Below are 24,145 nucleotides of genomic sequence, written 5' to 3'. Positions count from 1 at the left end.
ATAGCAGACCACAACCCAGAGTACTTCAACTAGTGATGACAAAAGCTAGAGTACCCATACCATAGCAAAACACCAGCCAGAGTATTTGTACTATAGAATATCATGCAGTGCCATCACATGATTTCATACAAATAATCTGGGAATCTCCTGATCCCGATGCATTTCGGGCATGGCCCTTCCTCAGGGAAATAGATAGCGAACTTCTATTTCACGGTGCATTACTATAAACATTTGTTCATGGTGAACCCAGTGCACACCGTTCGAGAGACACCTCTGTTTGTACGCATTTCAGAATAACATTCCCTTGAGGAAGGGCCATGCCCGAAATGCATCGGGATTTTCTTTTGGTGCTCAGTCATTCTCAAAACACAAAGCAAGTCAGTTAACTTCAGAAATAAAATATCAATGCCTTTTGAAGAGTGATGATTTCGTTTCCCAAGATGATGAACACATTATAAGTTAATAGGAGGTGACTTGGAGATTTTTAAAAGCTCAGAAATTATTTCCTTTAAGACATTGAGAGGTTGGGAGCCTCAATGCCTTCTGGTAAACCATGCAAGAGCAAATAATTATGAATATTCCTGTTTTCCAAATCCTCTTCATGGAGCTTAAGTTTCAGAATTTCTTGTTCAAGAGTGGGAATCTTCACAGCTGCAACGTTGACCGAACTCAGGCGTTGTTCCATTTAAACCATCCTGTTGTCCATAAAAGTCCTTCTATCCTCAGTTTGTTGTAACGTTTCATTGGTGGCGTACATGAATGGTTGCACGGCTCTTACTCCATCCAAAATGGTGTATAAAATTGTACTACTAGATGAGGATATAGGAAATGGAGAGTCATGTTAGGCCCTTTTAGGTTTTGTTCTAGTAGAGGTTGGTTTAGAGCAACTGAGAGTAAGATTAGCCAATAGTTCATTGATTTTTGTTGTTGCTCAGTTGCCTCTAAAAGAAAGTTGGTGTCCCTATAAACTAAGCAGAAATACGAGAGGTGCAATATAATATTGATACTGAAAGTGTAGAAATAAAATTGGCAAAAAATATGCCAAGAACACTGAAACGCAACCACAGTGCTTATGCCACAGAAAAAGTCATTCTCAGCTGAAAGAAAAATAGTACAATGAGGCCTGTTGAAGTAGAGAAAAGCAAGATCAATAAAAGTACCTTAAATAGCCAAAAAGGCTTGCAGAAATACAGTGGGAGATATCAGATATCAGTGATCCAAAGTGAGAAATTATTATTTATTCACTGTCTTGAAGAGAAAAATAAATAAAAGGGTGTAGCACAAAATGACGGCCTCATGCTGGCAAATGAGCTTCGGCAGACGACATATAATTCACCTCAGCCAAATATGAAGAGGATTCTCCAAAAAGCAGAGAGGTCAAGGGAATAAAAGTGTGGCCCAAAAAGCATTAAAACCAGAAGAATTAGCTTTGTAGTGGGACAGAGCTCACAGATCGGCCGCCATCTTGTTAAATGTGCAAGCCATGACCAAGGGCCAACACAAACCATGAAACTTGGCAACATCACCTGTATAAAACACTGTGAACTCATTTAATGAAAACATATTCATCTTCACTCCTTCTACACCCCAGAATGAAAAGTTCACTATAGTAGTACACACTGTACAGAGTGCACAAGTATAGTGACTTTTGAAACTGTCACAAGTGGCCAAAAGGAACCCATCCCACCACCACATACACACACTGCTTTCATAAAACAAATTCCTACCAAATTCCTTGATAAAAATCAATCCTTAGAGGCCCTCAAATAAACCCTCACAGACATGGACTAGCAAGGTATAATAAACGTAATTCCTGCTGTGAACTGCACACACAAACGGCCCAATGTATCCTGCAGGCGACGAAACTTCTGTACTACCATAGCTGCTTCTACTTGCAGCAACACGATTTATTGTCATCAGAGTCTCAAGTGCTAAAAGGAAGCACATAATGACACTAGCTTGCAATAATTGAACATAGAACACCGATCTGGAAATGTAGCATGTCCTAACTAGGAAATATTATTTCAGCAAATAGTTGCCATTTTTTGGAATAACAGAGCAGTTGGAAGGTGTGTTAAATACCCACCATTAAACTTTTATGTGCTGCAATCAAATTTTAATGGTTTGCAAACATATTTCCATTGAATGTATGACGTTACAAAGCATACATTTAAAACACATACCTTTACAACACCGTTTTTACACCGCAACATCCCTTACAATGCATACATTTACTTCACATGCCATTACAATACATTTTTCAAAACTACATTTACAACACATTCTATTACATCGCATGATACATTTACAACGCATTCCATTACCACGCACACCATTACATTGCATTTAAGGTAAGTGTTGGATAGTGTAGGGGTAAAAATTACTATTCTAACTCCAGGGGGTGCAACAGTAGGGTAAGTGTTGGGTAGTGTAGGGGTACTATACGTTGTAATGGTATGCGTTGTAATGACATGCAATGTAATGCCTGCGTTGTAGTGTTATGGGTTGTAGTGACATGCAATGTAATGGTTGCGTTGTAATGACATGCAATGTAATGCCTGCGTTGTAGTGTTATGGGTTGTAGTGACATGCAATGTAATGGTTGCGTTGTAGTGCCATGCGTTGTAAAGGATGTTGCGATGTAATGACCGTTGTAAATGTAGTGCGAAGTGATGACTCCGTTGTAAAGGTTGTTTCCCATCTCCATTCATGCACATCCTTTCACATGGGGTGGAACCGGACGGTTGGAAAGAGGGATCTGAGTGCTGGGAAATTAGATAAGCAGGGAGGTGGAAGAAATAATGATACGTTACTTGGAAAAGCAAATCCAATCACAAGGTACAAAGAAGGGAGCTAGAAGCAGGAAAGAAAGCAGGGATAATTGACTCCAGCAATGAATGAAGAAAGAAAGGCAATTACGAGCTTGAAAACCACCATCACCATGATTATGTGTGGGGCAACAAAGAATAAACACGGATAACCACTGACATTTGAAAAGAAATTAAAAGATTGGAAAAAACTGAAAAATACCCACCAGAATTCACAACCAATAGAAAATGAAACAGGAAAGTTTATATGTACTCAAAGGACTTCATCAACTTTTGTGTTTCATGATCAGCTCCTTTTTATGGTTTATTACAAGGGGTTAAAGTTCACCGCCTGAATGGTTGATACTTCAGTAGGGGTCATGTTCTTCAAGGGTACCAAAATCCTACACTGAATGTAATAAATTGAACATGACTCAAAGACCCCGGTGTGCTAACCCTCTCTTTTTTTTCTCTCTCTCTGTAGAACTGCGGATGATCCCTTACATGATCACCATCGGGGATGGTATCCACAACTTTGCAGATGGACTGGCAATGGGTGCAGCCTTTTCCACCTCCTGGCGGACGGGTCTCGCCACTTCCGTGGCGGTGGTGTGCCACGAGCTGCCTCATGAGCTGGGTATGTCTACAATTTCATTATTCACCAATCACTGACTCCAGAGGGTGTCCAAGGGTACTGCCCAGTGGCCATGGAGTTCAGTAAGAAGCACTGGTTTGAGTGAGGAGTCTCGCCTCTTCCGTAGCAGTGGTGTGCCACGGGTTGCACCATGAGCTGGGTACATCCACAGTCTATCCCTAACCAATGACAAAGAAGGTATAAAAAGGTTTCTTGTCCAGTAACCATGAAGCTAACTGGTGAGAATGGGTCTAAGTGGCAAATCCTTGTATCCGTAGAGTCCAAACCAAAGCACAATGTAGGTTCTACTAGTGGTAACTCTTTCTTTGTGCCCGGTGACCTGCTACCTGTACAAATTCTCAATTTCCTGGAGCTTGCAAAGCCTAACTTTAGTTTACCACTGATTCTATGTGAGTACTGGTGCTCTGAGGTTTGCTTTCTACCCACCACTCAGTGTAATCTAGGGGGTGTCATATACTTTCACTGTGACCACTGCCAAACCTGTCCCCATGCCCTATTAGGGGAAACTTCATGTGGTCCCTAAATCACACCTCCCTAGCTTTCTACCATCAGTTGTGAGTGGTTTTAATCTTTGTACTCTGGTGTTTATCGTTTTAATATCTTGATTGTGAATGTTGGACTTCTGGTGCCGAAAGTGCAACGAAAAGTGACTCATGTGAGGTACTCGCACCTTAACTGGATGTCATCACTGCTAACAACCACTTGCCTTGTCAATATTGTGCTTGATGTGTGCTAGGTCCAATCATCGTCCACCCTGTGAACTCTAAAAGTGTGCGGTCCATGTAGACTTCATTGAGCTGAGAATGTCACCCCAACCTTCTAACCTTGCCTTTATCTCTGCCAACAGGTGACTTTGCCGCCTTGCTGCACTCTGGACTCAGCGTCAAGATGGCGCTCCTACTGAACTTCGGCAGCGCCCTCACGTCCTTCATCGGGCTGTACATCGCACTTTCCATTTCAGCGAACGAGGAGGTGGAGCGCTGGATCTTTGCTGTGGCAACCGGGCTCTTCCTCTACGTGGCCTTGGCAGACATGGTGAGAGTCCCACAGTCTCCACCAGGAAGGGTCCCTCCTTCCCACACCACGGAGACTCTCTTCCACCTCTCTACGTCATCATGTACCCTGTTCATCCTAGTGTGATCTTCTCCCCATCTCCACCCTAACCTGTCCACTCCACTCTCCTATCTCTATTCACTCTCTAACTTTTCCCTCCCTTGGCCTCCCCCGGTTTCACTCTCTCCTCGGTTCTCTTTACTGTGACTTTTCCCACCTCTCTCTCCACTTTGAGATCTTGACATCCTTTAGTAAATCAGCAGAGGATATCTTCAAATCCAGTGATCATTTTCGAAAATAATGGGTCGAATTTTACAAACAAAATATCAGGTATATTAATCATACGTGGATAGCCACACATGCGTATGTGTGTATGTATGTACATATGTATATGTGTGTATGAACAAATGTGTATATCTGTGTATGCGTGCATGTACATGTGTTTATGTATATATATGTATGCACGTGTGAATGTACATATGCTTATATATGTGTAGTATATATGAGTAGGAAGGCAGCTCTTTATGAGTTATACCAAAACCAGGGTCCAGGGGTTTGCCCACGATTGGACAGGGGCTTGCTCACCTCAGGAAGTATCTGGGCGTCTGGGTGTAGATGTGTGCTTTTCAGCATTGGGTGCTTCTGATACTTCAAATCATAATTGAAGCACTTCCTGGTATTGGTAACGTCTGGAGGAAAAACATGTATTGCATTCGGGTACTCAACAGAAACTTATGGGACCAATCTTCTGGACTTAAGATGAGTGTGGGCAAGGACCAAGGCAGCACCAGCAGTACACTTCGGACAGCAGTGGCAGCCAGGTGCAGAGGTGCCTCACAACGTCGGGTACCCCATTCAAGTTTAGGGAGATCGGTCTGTGAGAAGAGAAGCTGTAGGCTCGAAGTGGAGGACCAGTTGGGCTGAATCAACAAGTTGGCTCAGCTCTTGTGTTGCTCAGGGACGATGGGACGCCTGTGGTCCTCTTCTACAGGGGCCACGGGAAACGGGTGCAGAGATGTCTTTAGGCACCAGATTTTTGTCACTGGGAGCATTGTTGTAGAAGGGGCCTGGAAACAGAGCCTGCAGAGGGCGTCGGTAAGTCTACAGTGGGCAAGTCCCAGGTGGGCTTTGTCTAGGCTAGGAAGCGCGGCTGCAGTGGTGCTTTGTTGCGTTGGGTTTTTGCAGTTGCAGAGTCTCAGTCTTCTTTGGGGTGCCTGCAGGATGCAGGAAAGCAGCTCCGCTGCTCCACAGGAGTTCCTGAGTCTTTGAAGAAGTGCTGGCATTCTTCACAGGCTTTGGAGGATCAGCAGCTTGCAGGGCAAGATGATTTTGTTGCAAGTGTTGAGAATGGGCAAACAGGCCAGCAGGGTTGGTGCCGAATCAGTTGTACCGTCTGTAGGTCTTGCTTTCGTGGCTCTTCAGCCCTTCTTCTTTTGGTCAGAATCATATGATTTTGTGGTGCCAGGGCTTCCCGAAGTACAGAAATGAGTGGGTGTTAGGGGAGTATAGGGTAGTAGCCAATGGGCTACTTACCCCTGAGATCACTACACCCCCTATATGGCCATTTCCAGGGGAAGTGGACTTAACCTAGTCCCAGAGATCCTAAATTTGCTATCACCAATATAGTCGCTTCTGAAAAGTCGTAGCTTCTTCAGGTAACCCAGTTCAGGGGTGATACTTGCCTGAGGGTGGACATGCCTGTCTTGCTTAGATAATTTTCCGACCAGTCCAGGTGCCAAAGGGTTTTGAACAAAGGGGGTGGTTCCTCCTTCTTTGAGAGAAGCCAGATTCACATACCAAAGGCAGTGGGCCTCTTTGAAGCTCCCCGGCTTTGGAATGCTAATCCACAGGTCATTCTGTGGTCATGGGTGCACAGCACTCTCTGCCAGAGCAGGCTTGTTTTATGGCCCCCCAGAGAGCAGAGACACTCACCCTTGTGGGTCAGGCACTGGTCTCTAGTGGCAGGCTGGCTAGAACCAGTCAGTCAGCACACCAGTGGCTGGTAAGTTTTCAGGGGGCACTTCTAAGGTGCATGCATTACTCAATCCGACACTGGCATCAGCGCAGGTTTATTAATACAAGATGTTTGATACCAAACACCCATATTTTGAAAGAAGCAATCATGTAGTTGGGGAACTCTTTTTCACCAGTGTCCAGCACATGCTATTATGATGGCTTCTCTGATCACCTGTACTGGCAGTAATTGAACTAACCAGTACGGGGCATATTCGCTCATGCAGTTATGCCCTCACATGTAGTATAGTGCACCCTGTCTTACAGTGGTAAGGTCTGCTGTAGGGGTGATTTACTTATGCTGCATGTATATGCATTTATGTGTATGTATGTGAACAGTATAGACAAGTGCTTGGACTAGAACAGGTGTGAGCACGGTCTAGTCACAAGGTATCTTCTGTGGGACGCAGGTTGCCGTAGTAAACTCTGTCCAAATAGATCACAAACCCCTAAAAAGGCGGAAAAGCAACATTCTGAGGCTGCTTGGAGGGATTTTTACTTGCAAAGTCTGGACTTCACTGTAGAGCGCAAGGAAGGGCTGTCACATGGCAATTCTGTAATATCTGTCAAAACAGTAATACTGCTGTGTTTGTCGCCTGTTGCGGCCTTGTACATTGGGGGATGCCTCACACAAACCCTGTCAACTGGTCACCTATTGGCTGTTGCTTCATTTATTTACTTGCTCTCTAGTGTCTCTTCTTGTTTGTTGTCTCTTTCTCTCCACATCGTTGGTGCTTCTTTTCCTCGCTCTCTTGTATTTCTGCCTATCATGCCCCTTTCCTTTCGACACTACTAACGCTCTCTTCTGCTGTATTACATTTTGCATTGGTAGTTATTTGTGAACTTCATGTGTTTCTTTTCAATCTCTTTCTTTCTGCAATTTTCCTCTCACTTTCTTTACAGATCTGGCTGGTTCATGTGCCCTCTCACCACAGCTCTGCTCTCTCTTTGTTGACTGCCCTGTCTCTCCTACCATGTCTGCTATTTGTTTGGCATCTCTAACCTGCTCACTCTTCTGTTGGTTCTCCCTCTTCCTCCTCCTGGCCCTGTGTCTTTCCATTGAGTTCACATACCTCGTATGTACCCTCCAGTCCCAAAACCCCCCATTTGAGGTCACCATGATAGGTTTCCACTAGAGTGCACATTTAGGTCTGCTCTCCTCCTCACAAAGCCCTCACTTGAGTTCACTTGGATCAGTTTGCACCTGAGTGTACACCTGAGGGCTGCTTTTTGGTCCAGAAGCCCCCTCTTGAGGTCACCTTGATCTATTTACACCTGAGGCCCGCTTCCTTGGTCCAAAGCCCCCGCTTGAGGACACCTTGTTCTGTTTGCACCTGAGTGCACACCCGAGGCCTGCTCCCTTGGTCCAAAGCCCCCGCTTGAGATCACTGTGATCAGTTTGCATCTGAGTGCACCCCCGAAGCCTGCTTCCTTGGTCCAGAAGCCCCCTCTTGAGATCACTGTGATCAGTTTGCATCTGAGTGCACCCCCGAAGCCTGCTTCCTTGGTCCAGAAGCCCCCTCTTGAGATCACTGTGATCAGTTTGCATCTGAGTGCACCCCCGAAGCCTGCTTCCTTGGTCCAGAAGCCCCCTCTTGAGATCACTGTGATCAGTTTGCATCTGAGTGCACACCTGAGGCCTGCTTCCTTGGTCCAGAAGCCCCCTCTTGAGGTCACCTTGATCTGTGTACCCGAGTGCACACCTGAGGCCTTCTTCTTGGTCCAGAAACCCCCGCTTGAGGTCACCTAGATCTGTTTGCACCATAGTGCACACCTGACTCCCGCTTCCTTGGTCCAGAAGCCCACCTTTCAGGTCACCTTGATGTTTACACCTGCGTGTACACCTGAGGCCTGCATCCTTGGTCCAGAAACCCCCGCTTGAGGCAGTTTGCCCCCGCATGCACATCCGAAGCCTGCTTCCTTGGTCCAGAAACCCCCACTTGCGGTAACCTTGATGTGTTTGCAGCAGAGTGCCCACCTGGCTCCCGCTTCATTGGTCCAGGAGCCCCTCTTTCAGTTCATCTTGATATGTTTACACCTGCGTGTACACCTGAGGCTGGCTTTCTTGGTTCCAAAGTCCCTGCTGAAGTACAATGCTGTTTTTGCATTTGAACGCACACCAGAGGACTGTTCCTAACCCCTCTGTCTCTCTTTCTCCCCAGCTGCCAGCCATGATGAATGTGAAGGACAAAAGACCTTGGCTCCTCTTCTTCCTGCACAACCTGGGTCTGCTGCTGGGCTGGGGCATCCTGCTGCTGCTCTCAATCTACGAAGAGGACATCGCAGTATGACCCCCTCCAATGAACTCTACGATGCTGCTTTCACTTGTGACATCCCTTTGATGCCAATGCAGGATCATCAAGGGTGTCATCACACTGTGAGCCCAACTAACAAACGCTTTGACTTTGTCTTCCGCCTCTGACACCCCATGGTAGCAAGGAAGGAGCCTCGTCATTCACTCTACCCGGGAGGCATTGAGGTGTAACCCCACTAACGAACTATAGAATTCTGCACTCTCACTCCAGTGGCAGCGAGGCCGGTCCCCAGCTATACGGTCTACGAGGAGGACATTTAAGTGTGACCACCCAAGACTACCTCCAATGCATGCACTTAACAATCCTCTGACTTTCCCAGTACCCCCCAATGAAAGCCACGCAATCATGCTCCATGCCATTCACTCTATGGGGGAAGTCATCTGGTCTGACTATATGGTGTACCTCCTATGCCTGAACTCTGAAACTGCAGATCATGTCCTTCCTTTGTGACACCCCTGGAAGATCCGCAGGATCCGCACCCACTATGTTTCCCCGGCCAGTAGACTATTGTCATGTGACTACATGAGAGCCTGGACATATATGCATTAGGGCTCCATCCTCTGCAGGGACGTTCCATCGATGGCCACATGAGATCCAGGCCAACATTGGTTGCTCCATAATTGTAACATTGTATCTCCTCTACCTGGATAGAAAGGCCTTGTTCTCGTCCCTGCCCTTGTGTTTTCCTCTCAAGACCATGCGGGATCCTGATGTGCAACGTTTTCTCTACAAGAGGAACACAGTGGCTTTATCCCAAAATCAACTTGGAATCCCTTGATTTGTGAACCTATGCTGGTGTCCTTAACTCCACGGATGGCCATGTCCATTCCCAGTTCCTCTCTTGTGGGATTCTCATTGGCTTGCCTCATTGGAACTTTGGGATTCTCATTGGCTTGCCTCATTGGAACTTTGGGATTCTCATTGGCTTGCCTCATTGGAACTCTGGGATTCTCATTGGCTTGCCTCATTGGAACTTTGGCCATCATGTTCAAATTGAAAGTCCAGGGGGGGGGGAGAGACACAGCACACACGTTATGCATCAGACAGTTTAGAAACTCTGAAAATGCCACATGGTAAACCACTCAGCCAGGTAGCCGCAGTTTCCCTGGTGCTGCTGGACAGTGCCACAAGGGTGGCTTAACCTGGGAGAGGGTGGGATCCATACCTGTGTCACATGAAATCTTATGAAGTAAGCGAGTGGATGTGTTAAGGAGCTTCTTAACCATGTAAATTTAGGATCAAGCATTGCCCCCTGAAATTGTGTTAATTTTGAGGTATACCGTTTTGGGGAGGTCAAATATTGTATCCATGAGCCCAAAGATCATATTAGCAATATCCAGTATTTTAAGGAATTATGAAAGAAGTTGAGAGTTTTCAATAGAAGATTTTAAGAATGAGGTGATCTCAGAACCCTTTAGTATGTGACTGAAAGCCTAAGGCCAGTGAAATCTTAGAGGTGAGTTGCATGTAGGAGGACTGAGAACAGACTGAAGACTGAAGGAATCCTGGTCAACTGCCTTGAGATGGAGGCAACCCTCAGGATGATAGTCTACCCTCAACGTTTGTTGGCACATGGTTAGTCCTGCCTAACTCAACCTGGGGTGTAAGATGCTGATGGATAACCAGTACTTGAAGATTTGATGAACTGTGAGTCCTGTACCAGAAGCCGGCACTGGAAGTCTGGTACTGTAAAACTGAGCATGCACCTCTTGAATCAGAAGCCGATACTGTGAATGAGAAGTAGTCATATGCAGTTCTTGGTGGTGGTGCTGAGCACCTACATTCTCTGACTGTGTAAAGATGTGAGGGGTAGAGAAAAATACCTGCAGTCTACACCAGTGTATCCCTTGGGTTGTGAAGCTGCACATGTTCAACTACAGAGGGTGGAGAAGTCTATGGTCTCCAGCACACTGCAGAACCTACCTCCTATCTACTCACTGTACCAAAGGGTTGAAGTTAAATCCTCAGCTGCCAGTTGGTTCTGGAACTATGGGTAGAGGTTCATGCATCCCATGTGAGATGAGCCTGGTTCTGATTTACAAAGGCGAAACGTAAAGCATGACATGCCATGAACTCAAGGAGACACACTATGCACTCCTCCTGCTCCCAGTGAAATGGAAGTCAAAGCCTCCGCGCAGTCGTTTTGTTTCTACTTGATGTTCATCAGTTGAAGAGCAGAGAAGTGGTAGGTCTGTAGACCGGGAAGCCGTCAGCACAAAGTTTATTAGAATATTTGACTGCTAGGCATGCTGGAGAATTTTCAAGGTTGGTCAATAGGCCATCAAGGGTTTTCCGATGTTGGCTCCATCTGCTGCATCAGAATGTGCTGTAAGGTGAACCACAATATCCGGTAGATCTGCTTCAGCTGTCGCGAGGCCCACAGCTTGCATGTGTAGCCCCTGGACAAGGTAGAATGCATTTCCTTCTCTGGTCCTGGTCAGACACATGACCATGTTGTTTCCTGAGGTAAATACTTTAGGAAACGGGCAATGGACAAGCTTCCTTATGACATATTAAAGACAAGACGCAGAGTAGCTGACTTCTGTTACATCACAGAAGTGATGCTGTTGGCGCTCTGGACCAGCCAATGGGGCTCTTCCTGTTTTCATTGGTCAAGAGATAAAGGTGCTCGCTAGGAGAAGTTTTCATATTTATCACTTCATGAGATGCTGTATTGCCCATGATGAAGCTCAGGCAGAGAAGGTAATTTGAGGTTTGTCTGCTGTATCGTGTACATCACTAAAGGCAAAGACGGATCAGGGTTTGAAGATCCACCGAGGTAGTGTTGAGCTCTTGACCATCTCATCCGATCAGGCCGAGGGACTCCGTGGGGGTGAAATGAAGCTGATGGAAGACCAATCCCCAAGTTACTATGGGGCAGATTTATGATAACTGGCGCATCCCCAGGGATGCGCCAGTTATTGTGCGCCGCTGCTCCGCCACCCATGGTGCGCCGCATTTACAATGCGGCGCACCATGGGGCAAAAACGGCACAGATGCGTGACGCATCTGTGCCGTAAAGGTGGCGCATTGCTGGAGTTGCGACGCAGCTCCAGCAAGGCTCGGGGGTGCCCCATCTTTACAATGCTGCGTCAAGACCTACGCCTGCTTCAAGCAGGCGCAGGGTTTTGACGCAGCATTGGCCTGAAAGTGACTGAGTGAAATCTTATAGATTTCACTCAGCCACTTTTGCGAGGCGCACCTGCCCCGGAACGCCCACCCTGCGCCAGAACGCCCACAAGTGGCGCAGGGCTTTACAACGTGACGCATCTGCCTAGATGCGTCACGTTGTAAATGGGTCATAGGGATGCGCCACGTTTACGCCGCAGTTGCGTGACGCAAACGTGGTGCATTCCCAACATAAATCTGCGCCTATGAGTCCTTGCATGATTGTTTCACTGCCCAGAGATCTGGAAGCAGCAGGAGTAAGGCGAGATGTTATATTTCAAGAAGAGTGAGGATAATCTGTAAGGAAGCAAAGGTCACAACCCTTGACCTTGAGGATGTGAAGGAAAGCTTGGCAATGAGCAAGCACTGATGAAGCCCAGGCTTGGTGCCTAAATAATCTGTAGGAGGTACTGTATCTGCTGAACTCAGGAGATATCTGGGGAGGGGAAAGCTTAAATATCCTCCAGGACTTGGGGGTTGTTTGTGGATAGTAAAGCACAAGCAGGATAAGAGCAGATCATTTAGAGTGATGGTACCCCAACTTCAGAAGAAACAGCTGGATCTCCCGATCGTGAAGGTATTCCTGGAGAAACTGAATCCACATAAACGGGTGTCCAGTGTAGGTGCAGGAGGTTTAAATGTAGGCCTGAGTTCAGGCTAATGTCTAACTATATAAATTATTTCAATTTAGATACATTTTATATGAATATATTTTATGTGGTATCCTGAAAATCTGCTATTAATCCTGCAACCCAGATGTACGCGGGACACAAACATTTACAATAATGAAAATTGGGGAGTGTTGGGCATCGTCTAAATTAGTGATGTCCAACATTGGTACAGGAGGACTGGATTCATGACAAATATTTTAAGGATACCCATGGACTATTTAGATGCTACCTATTACTATGTAAACTTATCTCATGGGAGCATCTACGAAATCTGTTGTGTATCCGGCCATCGTGGCAATGTTGGAGAACGCCATCTCTAGACAGTTTGAGTCTGCAGATGGGAAAGAGCAGGCTCTATGATTTGCCTAATCCCAGGAGTGATTGGAAACGGATGGGTAAGTGTACGTAGCAGATACCACATTTCTTGAGGTTTCCGAAAGCCTTAATACCCCACGACAGAGAAGCGCTCAGCCTAAAGAAGCACTAGTAAAGTTGGGAAAATAGCCTTTATGTGTGAACAGTCACAGGCCAGGGCCAGTTCTGGCCAACACTAGACGAACAATATGGCTGTAACACATTCCTCTACTTCTTGCAAGGTTTTCCCAGTGTTGGCTGTGGTTTGCAAGCATCTCTGACCTGGCCCGTGTGAGAGAACATCAATAGGTCTATCATTATCCTAGCCAACTAACCGGGAACAAGCTTAGATGTTGTTGCCCTAGCCAACCAACCGGTAACAAGCTTCAATGTCGTTCTTCTGGCCAACCAACCGGTAACAAGCTTCAATCTCGTTCTTCTGGTCAACCAACCGGTAACAGGCTTCAGTGTTGTTCTCCTAGCCAACCAATCGGTAACAAGCTTCATTGTCATAGTCTCATGGTGTTGTGGTTTCTCAATTTTTAGCACCTCATTCTCAGGTAAGGAGGGTTGAACTAATACTTTTTATAGAAGAACAATTTGATGACCATGATCTGGTTGTATTCGGAGATGCTCCAAAAACAAATGAAGGAGAAAAGTATGTATCTCACTCAGTGACTTAAATCGACCAATAGAAACAGACTACAGACACTTGACAATGATGGAAATACTGTGTATGCATCCTGTCCACTCTTAATGCGCCAGTGTGATCAGTATTCAAACAATGAAAATAAACATTATATTTATTTGATTACTGTGTACTTTGTCACCTGCCTCACTTCTGCATGCATGGATCAGGCTTCTATGTGGGTTCCACCTACAGAGACCCTGAATGAGCTGTTTGTTGAAAGTTGAGACCTGGGGATATCTCACCTTCCCACTGATTCCCCTGCCCATCAGCTCAAGGATACCTCACTCCCTTCTCACTCTCCAGTGCCCCTGACATGAAAGCAAGTGCTCCCAATTCCTCACTGGTTAGACATTCTGCACCTTTGAGTAATGCCGCTATGGATTCCATACAAACACTAAGGGGACAATGACCCTCAAACATCCACAAAGAGCACAGGGTCCAGAGAGGGAAACCTTGAGGTTACCTGTCTTTGGTGAAACCTGAGGTGTTTTTTTCCTACTTCCCTCAACTTACATCACCCTTCCTGTGGCAAGGTGGGTTCTAGTAGAATAACATAACATGTGTATTTGTAAAGCGCACGTTCACCCAGAAGGGTATCCTGCTGCTGAATAACAAATGTTTATTATTACCCAACTCTATAGTACTCGTTTTATCAACCTTAGAAGGAAGAAAGGCTGAGTGTACCCACAGGGATTTGAAACTGTGACCATGAGGTCAAACTCGGGCCTCTACAGTGGACGCATTAGGCCACTAAGCCACCTGACCCAGCCTGTCTGAATGAAGGAAGAGTGTAGTGGAGCGAGAGGGAAATGGGAGAGGATTTTGGGGGCTTGTTTGTACATGAGAGAGTGGCAGATACACAGCGGGGTAAGGGAAGAACTGGGTCCCCCAATGCCCTTGTTGTGAGACTCATTTACATCTAATGCCCCAGTCGCTTACTAGTAATCTTCATTTACATTAATCCTATTCATCGTTACTTTTTGAGGTGATCGTATACTCCGCCCACACATGCAGGTACCTTAAGACCATAGCCTCTTCATATTTCCTGATTTTACCAAGCCACATAAAGGTCACTAGTAAAAGGGGTAGTGGGGTTGGGGGGGGGGGCTCATAAAGGCTATGATGAGGGTGAGTAGGACTAAGGATAATGAAGAATGCTGGTAAGGACCCGGGGCATGATCCCTACATCCCTACATCCCTCTTCCTTCGGCCGGTAATTCTAGAATAAATCATGAATTGAGTCTCATACACACTTATCTATGCTGAACAAGAATGTAATTAGTGCAGTAAAGGAAAAGCCCAGTACATTAAAGCATATTAGTAATCAATACACTAAGATCAAAAGAATTGCCTCCCAAACCTTTTTCGTGGATACAACAATGTTTTTACTGAAAATGTGCAAGGAGGTCCAAGTAGCCGCATGACAAACTTCTGGCAGAGAAATTCCCTGAATGTAAGCAGCAACAGCTCTAGTCGCCTTCCATAAACCACCTAGAACAGGAGTATCCGATAAAGAGTTAGCCACAGGAATGGTAGAAGGGACCCATCTTCTGATTGATATGATTGAGGCTTTCCAATCTTGACCAGAACCTCCAAATGTCACAAGTAATTTCTCAGACTTCCTAAAAGATTGGAATCGATCTAAGAGAAGAATACTGGAGCCATAATCCCCATATCTACAGAAGCAACCTTAGGACAGAAAGAAGTATCATGTTTCAATATCATACAATCTTCCAAAGCTTTACGCAAAGGATGTTTACACAACAGAGCACCAAATTCACCAATTCTCCTACCAGGTGTTATTGCTATTAGAAATACAACCTTTATTGTCCAGAATTCCAACTCCACTAAGTTCAAAATGTTGAAATTAACAATGCTGAAGACATTAAGGACCAGCGGCACATCCCAAGGTGGTAACAAAGATCTACTAAAGGTCTGGCAATAAAACACGCTTTCAACAGCCCGAAGCCAAGAGCTTCATCATTCCAGAACCCACCTCAAGGTTCATGAAAAGCTAAATTCTTCTCAAAGTCCTCATACACAAATTTAGGAGCAGAGGAAATGTTCCATCCAATCTGAGACATGGATTTCAGAGTATACCACTGCTGAAAGTTTTTCCAATACTTGGAGTAGGACTTTCACGTGGTAGGGTGACTAGACTTTTCAATAGCCTCAGTTAAGTGCCCTGGGTTTAAAGTCCAACCTTTCCAGCTTCCAGATTGCTGTTAACAGCAGTCAAAGTGGAATACACCTGGGAGCTCGAAGAGGGAAAAATGTCAGCGGCATCCTGCAAGGAGACCGAGTCATAGATTGCAAGAAAGGAAGAGAAAACCTGCAAGAGTAGAACGGAAGAACAACTATCACCTTGGTTGCCCCTTCTTGCATATCAAGAAGAAGTTGAAGGTGTCAAAGAGGTCCGTGTATAGAGAGAGTGTCCATTCCCCAAGTTCCTGGAACCAGAAACCCAGGACAGAATCGGGTAAGTTTAGAGTTCTTGGTAAAGACAAACAGATGTAGAAATGGTCTCCCAAGCTTCCTGTTTAGAGATGTGAAGGTCTTTGGGGACAGAGACATATTTTGTGAGGTTAGAAAACCCCTGCTTAAATTGTCATCACATTTTATTTTCCTCCTATATGAAAAGCCTTGAATGATAGGAGTTGTCACTATGCTCATATCCAAATCTTCATTGAGGGTTCTAGATGTTGTTCCCTCGTCTGTTTATGTAATACAAAACCACCAGATAGTCTGTTCCAAACATGATGATTTTGTACAATGACTTGAAATTGGATTAAAGCGCAATACACCGCCGGAAACTACGCTCGATTTGAAGAGTTCTGCTTTGCCTTCAAGTTCCACCTGAACCGGATTGATGTCTTTCAATGTTGTACCCTAAACCTTTGCAATGGATTCCTCATCACCGCTCTCAGCAAACCAGGACAAAGGGGAAATCCTTTTCCTAGAGACTCTGGTTTCATCCACTTCTACAGATGCATGGCAATCTGATAGGTAACCAGAATTTTCCTACAGAAGATAAGCCAGAAAGGGTCTGGGATGTAGACTCACCTAGGGTGCTAGGAACATGCAAAATGCCTTTGACCCAAGTGCCCTTTGCCATAGTCAAGCCAGTGCTTTATATCATGACAGTAATTGAGAAGTTTCTCACCTCAGTTGTATTGCTCACTCTTTTGGCAGAAACATCATCCCCATAGGTGCACTGACATGAGCTCCTTTGACAATTGTGTCTTGGACAGGCTCCATTTTGCACTACGAATGATGGATGAGCAAGCAGGGCTGTTGACAACATCTTTCACCAGCTTGAAGAGCACGCTCTACTTCTTCTTTTGAAGGAGCATGAAGGATCCAAACACCTAGAGAGGGGGAAATGTTCATCCCCATAGATGTAATGATGATACTAGTACAGCCATCACCTTTGTGAATACCTTTGGGCAGAACCCGCTACTTGTAATGCTTTCCCAGGAGATTGAACTGCAGGAATCTTGGATGACCAAGCCATGGCCATTAGATCGACTTACTGTAGGGGGCGCGCTGGACTTTGACATAGTATAATTTAATATTCCAACTCCAGCCAGCGCAACAGTAGGGAAGGCGTTGGAATAGTAAATTATACTATTCCTTAGGTTAGAGCGCCCCCTACAGAAAGTCGATCTAATGACTTGGGATGGAAAGGTATCGCGTTCTAACAACGCGGTCATTGTAACGACCCTGTTGTAACAGTAAAGCAATGTGATGGCAGTGTTGTAAACGGCTCCTCACCCAGCTGAATTAGTGTAAGTAAACTAGTGTTGTATTTTTGCATAGTTAATGAAAACCAGTGCAATACAGCCAAATATAAAAAAAACTAAAGAAAAATGCTGAAAATACATAAAACCGCACATACAATATAAGCATTTTGAGCAGCAGTTACATTACAAGGGAGCCGATTTGTCAATGTTCCGACTCTTTTTTGCATAATAGAAGGTGTAAACGTGCGGTGGATTCCTGAGAAGGTAGTGAGTGTCCTATTGACAGGACCGTGGAGTGGTTTAGAGTTAGAGGCCGGATCACAGGGTATAAAGTGTGGTGGTGGTGAACCCAATTGTAGACTGCAGATTAGAGGTTGCTTGCTTCTGTAGCGGCTGCGGACGCTGATTGTCGTGTGTATTTGCTGGCACGTGGCATTTTCTTTATTGCCCATGCGAGACATGTTACCAGCCTGAAGCTGAGCTGCGGATCCTCTGCGTTGAAGCAGGCCAGCCCTGCCTGTCTCCAAATGCGGATCCCTTGACTTAAACTGAGTTTTGAGCAGTTGGATCCATTCATCCTTCAGTTCGCTGCAGATGCAGAGCAGGTGCAGTGATCAGGGACCTCCCACTGACTTTTTAATTGTAGGTCTGGGAGAAAAGGGGGACAACAAACAACCAAAATCAATATCAAAACCTCCCACTTGACCTATATTTCTTTTATCAAGCTGATACCAGCTCTATTGGGCTATCTACATGAGAGACATTCATCAAAAGATTTATTTTGTTCAAAAATCTTTTTTTCATTATTTTTATCAAAAAAGTTTAAAAAAACATTCATTATATCCCAGAAAAAAATTATTTTACATACATTACACAATATAATTTTTTTTAAAGAAAAACATTCAATGTGAACGTTGTCACTCATGTGGATTATTATGACCCCTACAAATTGACCACATTCACATACTAGCCTCTCACATACACGTACATACTCACTCATACCACAGAGCATATCCTACCCTTCCAAGACCACATACACTTGATGGTCACTCACAAGACAGATGTATTACAGTCTGCGTGACCGTGTTGTGTGCCGGGTATTTCACAGACAGCTCAACGCACGTTTCGGTGGATATTGACACTTTGTAAAAACCTTCTTCAGGACCAACAATGTAACAAAATTAAGGTGAGTGGTGGATTTGTGAGGTTAGAAAACCCCTGCTTAAATTGTCATCACATTTTATTTTCCTCCTATATGAAAAGCCTTGAATGATAGGAGTTGTCACTATGCTCATATCCAAATCTTCATTGAGGGTTCTAGATGTTGTTCCCTCGTCTGTTTATGTAATACAAAACCACCAGATAGTCTGTTCCAAACATGATGATTTTGTACAATGACTTGAAATTGGATTAAAGCGCAATACACCGCCGGAAACTACGCTCGATTTGAAGAGTTCTGCTTTGCCTTCAAGTTCCACCTGAACCGGATTGATGTCTTTCAATGTTGTACCCTAAACCTTTGCAATGGATTCCTCATCACCGCTCTCAGCAAACCAGGACAAAGGGGAAATCCTTTTCCTAGAGACTCTGGTTTCATCCACTTCTACAGATGCATGGCAATCTGATAGGTAACCAGAATTTTCCTACAGAAGATAAGCCAGAAAGGGTCTGGGATGTAGACTCACCTAGGGTGCTAGGAACATGCAAAATGCCTTTGACCCAAGTGCCCTTTGCCATAGTCAAGCCAGTGCTTTATATCATGACAGTAATTGAGAAGTTTCTCACCTCAGTTGTATTGCTCACTCTTTTGGCAGAAACATCATCCCCATAGGTGCACTGACATGAGCTCCTTTGACAATTGTGTCTTGGACAGGCTCCATTTTGCACTACGAATGATGGATGAGCAAGCAGGGCTGTTGACAACATCTTTCACCAGCTTGAAGAGCACGCTCTACTTCTTCTTTTGAAGGAGCATGAAGGATCCAAACACCTAGAGAGGGGGAAATGTTCATCCCCATAGATGTAATGATGATACTAGTACAGCCATCACCTTTGTGAATACCTCTGGGCAGAACCCGCTACTTGTAATGCTTTCCCAGGAGATTGAACTGCAGGAATCTTGGATGACCAAGCCATGGCCATTAGATCGACTTACTGTAGGGGGCGCGCTGGACTTTGGCATAGTATAATTTAATATTCCAACTCCAGCCAGCGCAACAGTAGGGAAGGCGTTGGAATAGTAAATTATACTATTCCTTAGGTTAGAGCGCCCCCTACAGAAAGTCGATCTAATGACTTGGGATGGAAAGGTATCGCGTTCTAACAACGCGGTCATTGTAACGACCCTGTTGTAACAGTAAAGCAATGTGATGGCAGTGTTGTAAACGGCTCCTCACCCAGCTGAATTAGTGTAAGTAAACTAGTGTTGTATTTTTGCATAGTTAATGAAAACCAGTGCAATACAGCCAAATATAAAAAAACTAAAGAAAAATGCTGAAAATACATAAAACCGCACATACAATATAAGCATTTTGAGCAGCAGTTACATTACAAGGGAGCCGATTTGTCAATGTTCCGACTCTTTTTTGCATAATAGAAGGTGTAAACGTGCGGTGGATTCCTGAGAAGGTAGTGAGTGTCCTATTGACAGGACCGTGGAGTGGTTTAGAGTTAGAGGCCGGATCACAGGGTATAAAGTGTGGTGGTGGTGAACCCAATTGTAGACTGCAGATTAGAGGTTGCTTGCTTCTGTAGCGGCTGCGGACGCTGATTGTCGTGTGTATTTGCTGGCACGTGGCATTTTCTTTATTGCCCATGCGAGACATGTTACCAGCCTGAAGCTGAGCTGCGGATCCTCTGCGTTGAAGCAGGCCAGCCCTGCCTGTCTCCCAATGCGGATCCCTTGACTTAAACTGAGTTTTGAGCAGTTGGATCCATTCATCCTTCAGTTCGCTGCAGATGCAGAGCAGGTGCAGTGATCAGGGACCTCCCACTGACTTTTTAATTGTAGGTCTGGGAGAAAAGGGGGACAACAAACAACCAAAATCAATATCAAAACCTCCCACTTGACCTATATTTCTTTTATCAAGCTGATACCAGCTCTATTGGGCTATCTACATGAGAGACATAATGCACCAGCGATTTCATCAAAAGATTTATTTTGTTCAAAAATCTTTTTTTCATTATTTTTATCAAAAAAGTTTAAAAAAACATTCATTATATCCCAGAAAAAATTATTTTACATACATTACACAATATAATTTTTTTTAAAGAAAAACATTCAATGTGAACGTTGTCATTCATGTGGATTATTATGACCCCTACAAATTGACCACATTCACATACTAGCCTCTCACATACACGTACATACTCACTCATACCACAGAGCATATCCTACCCTTCCAAGACCACATACACTTGATGGTCACTCACAAGACAGATGTATTACAGTCTGCGTGACCGTGTTGTGTGCCGGGTATTTCACAGACAGCTCAACGCACGTTTCGGTGGATATTGACACTTTGTAAAAACCTTCTTCAGGACCAACAATGTAACAAAATTAAGGTGAGTGGATGGGGTATAACGTCAGGATGAAGATTTTGAGTTATTGGCCACTAAAAGGTGGGATTTCTGAGGTAACTATGTCCGTCAGATCTACTGAAACCACTTGCCTTAATTTTGTTACATTGGTGGTCCTGAAGAAGGTGGCCATCAAGTGCATGTGACCTTGGGAGGATAGGATACATTGTGTGATATGGGTATGTGTGTGTATGTGAGCAGGTGCTGCAGGTGTTCAGTCTTCAGTGACTAAACCGCATAGTCGACAGCTTTTTAAAAATTGATCTCTTTACCATAGTGGGCGATGCAGAATTGAAGGGAGTATTCCCAAGCGATGTTTGAAGAACATTTCTTTTAAATTTATTGGGTAGCCAAGGTTGAATGTATTTTTGAGGGGTAAGTGATCGGCAGCCATTGATCATCATCCAGGAATGAATGGGGGCTGAGAATGTGGCCTTGTCTTTTACCAAAAAGGGACTTTTTATTGATTTCCACACAAGTTGTTTTTTATAAAATGGCATGACTGGACTCTTAGAGTCTCTACCTCTCAGGGCTTCGTTTCAATAGGTGATTGCGGATACTATTTCTGACTGACCCACCCGGAGATGTGACTGTGTTGGGCCTGTCAGCTTCGATTTGAGGTTCCTCATTGTCACTGCCAGGGCCAACTCTTTCCTTTTGATTGCCTCTTTCTGCATGGCGAGTTGGCCCCATTATTGATTTCTATGCCTAGGTACATGTAGCTTGTTGTATTTTGAATCCATGTCGTACCCAGGTACCAGCCAGTGGTTTCCTCCTGCCGCCATTGATGGTCATTGTTTTTGTTTTCTCAAGATTTACTTGCAGAAAGTTCTCCACTGCATGCCCACTTGTGCGTGGCTTCCTAGGACCACATCGTCCGCGTATAAAAAATTGTGTATCAGCATGCCTCCCCGCCTGGGGGCGTTCGATCTACTAGAGTTGAGAATCTGCATCAGATCCGCCATTTAGATGTTAAATAGTGTGGGGGCGAGCACACATCCCTGTTTTAGCCCTTTGGTGGTTGAGGCTCGCCTTGAGAGATGCGTGCCCTCGTTCAGCTTCATCTGCACCCAGGTGTCTGTGTGCATATCAAACAGTGGTTGCGGGACCTTCTAATCAGCCAATTTCTTCCAGAGCCTGACCCGGTCAATGTTACCAAAACCTGCTCTAAAGTCTAGGAAGCAAAGAAAGAGAGACTGCTTAGAACATCTTGCTTTGTCTATGAGCCAACATGCCCAGGTTGTTGGTGGTTGTTCCCGTACATTTTGAGAAACCGGTTTGATTGAGTGGGATGATGGGGTTTCCTAATGCCCTGGTTCGGAGTTCCTCTAAAGAGTGCCTGCGAAGTACTTTACTTCATTGTCGATCAAAGCGACTAGGCTGTAGTTTTTGGGTGTAGCTTTGTCACCGCTTTTATGTATTGAGGAAATAACTGAGCATTTCCGGGAGGCTGGGAGTTTCCCTGGCAATCTGACCTCTAGGAATAGGGGGTCTAGCATCTCAGCCCAGTAATCACCATACTGCCAGAAAACGGCCGGAGGGATCCCATTAGTTCCTAGGGCCCCATCTCTTCTGCCTTTGGTGATTTGTTGCTTGAAGGTAGTGATGTCAGAAGCCCATGAGTCATGCTGACTGCAGCTTGTTAGAGATGCAATCCTGCTGCATTGTCGGTCCACGGTCCGGGGATGTCCCTTCGCCCTTCTTGCTGGCTGGCTCGAGGGTTAATGGTTGAAGTGGGCCCTAAGAAAGTCTGCCTAAATCTCTTCCAGAATATGAGAGTTCACGCCCTCCTGGGCTGGACGCATTATCTTGTTTACCGTTCCCCAGAATCGAGTGGTGTTGTTGGATTGAATATCTGAGGCTAGTTTAGTCAAGAATTCATCTTCTTGCCTTCTATTGTAAATTAGTAGGATCCTGGCATAGCTTGGATATTTTTGTAGGATCCTCATCCACAGGTACCACCTGTGGCATGCTCCATCATTGGATCCTCATCCACAGGTACCACCTGTGGCATGCACCATCATTGGATCCTCATCCACAGGTACCACCTGCGGCATGCTCCATCATTGGATCCTCATCCACAAGTACCACCTGCGGCATGCTCCATCATTGGATCCTCATCCAAAGGTACCACCTGCGGCATGCTCCATCATTGGATCCTCATCCACAGGTACCACCTGCGGCATGCTCCATCATTGGATCCTCATCCACAGGTACCACCTGCGACATGCTCCATCATTGGATCCCCATCCACAGGTACCACCTGCGGCATGCACCATCATTGGATCCTCATCCACAGGTACCACCTGCGGCATGCTCCATCATTGGATCCTCATCCACAGGTACCACCTGTGGCCTGCTCCATCATTGGATCCTCATCCACAGGTACCACCTGTGGCATGCACCATCATTGGATCCTCATCCACAGGTACCACCTGTGGCATGCTCCATCATTGGATCCTCATCCACAGGTACCCCCTGTGGCATGCACCATCATTGGATCCTCATCCACAGGTACCACCTGCGACATGCTCCATCATTGGATCCTCATCCAAAGGTACCACCTGCGGCATGCTCCATCATTGGATCCTCATCCACAGGTACCACCTGCGGCATGCTCCATCATTGGATCCTCATCCACAGGTACCACCTGCGACATGCTCCATCATTGGATCCCCATCCACAGGTACCACCTGCGGCATGCACCATCATTGGATCCTCATCCACAGGTACCACCTGCGGCATGCTCCATCATTGGATCCTCATCCACAGGTACCACCTGCAGCATTCTTCCTCATTGGATCCTCATGACGCGTCTGAAGTAGGAGCTTCCTGCACATTCTTGAAATGTTATATTCTTCCTCCAGCTGGCTTGTCTAGGCCAACTACGGGACAGCTGTGTCTTCACTGGTGAATGTGGCTGTCCCTTTTGTTCAAGTGCTTTATTTATAAGTCCTGCTTGGTTGTTTCCTGGTGAATGAAGACTGCTGCTGACCTTAAGATATTTTAGATGCCTGATGGAACAAGGCTTTAGAAGATGTTTGTACAAAAGTACCAGAAGAACCCGAAGGATGTCCTAATGAAGAGGAAGGATAA

At 45.3% G+C, this 24,145-nt stretch overlaps 1 protein-coding gene across 1 annotated transcript in view; it reads left to right on the top strand.

Moving 5' to 3' along the window:
• The window catches only part of SLC39A4 (solute carrier family 39 member 4), an 89,931-nt gene extending 76,084 nt beyond the window's left edge, over positions 1 to 13,847 (top strand). Inside the window, exons 10-13 of the mRNA XM_078686444.1 lie at positions 3,292 to 3,444; positions 4,310 to 4,497; positions 8,691 to 11,720; positions 12,223 to 13,847. Of these exons, the coding sequence (XP_078542570.1) occupies positions 3,292 to 3,444; positions 4,310 to 4,497; positions 8,691 to 8,819 (470 nt within the window). The 3' untranslated portion in view covers positions 8,820 to 11,720; positions 12,223 to 13,847. The remainder of the gene's footprint in view (positions 1 to 3,291; positions 3,445 to 4,309; positions 4,498 to 8,690; positions 11,721 to 12,222) is intronic.
• The last annotated feature ends 10,298 nt before the right edge of the window (positions 13,848 to 24,145 follow it).

Source organism: Lissotriton helveticus, chromosome 4_1 (assembly GCF_964261635.1).
Source record: "Lissotriton helveticus chromosome 4_1, aLisHel1.1, whole genome shotgun sequence".
Lineage (NCBI taxonomy): Eukaryota > Metazoa > Chordata > Amphibia > Caudata > Salamandridae > Lissotriton > Lissotriton helveticus.
The sequence above is the reverse complement of the archived record's forward strand: the minus strand, read 5'-3'. Positions and strand labels throughout refer to the sequence as shown.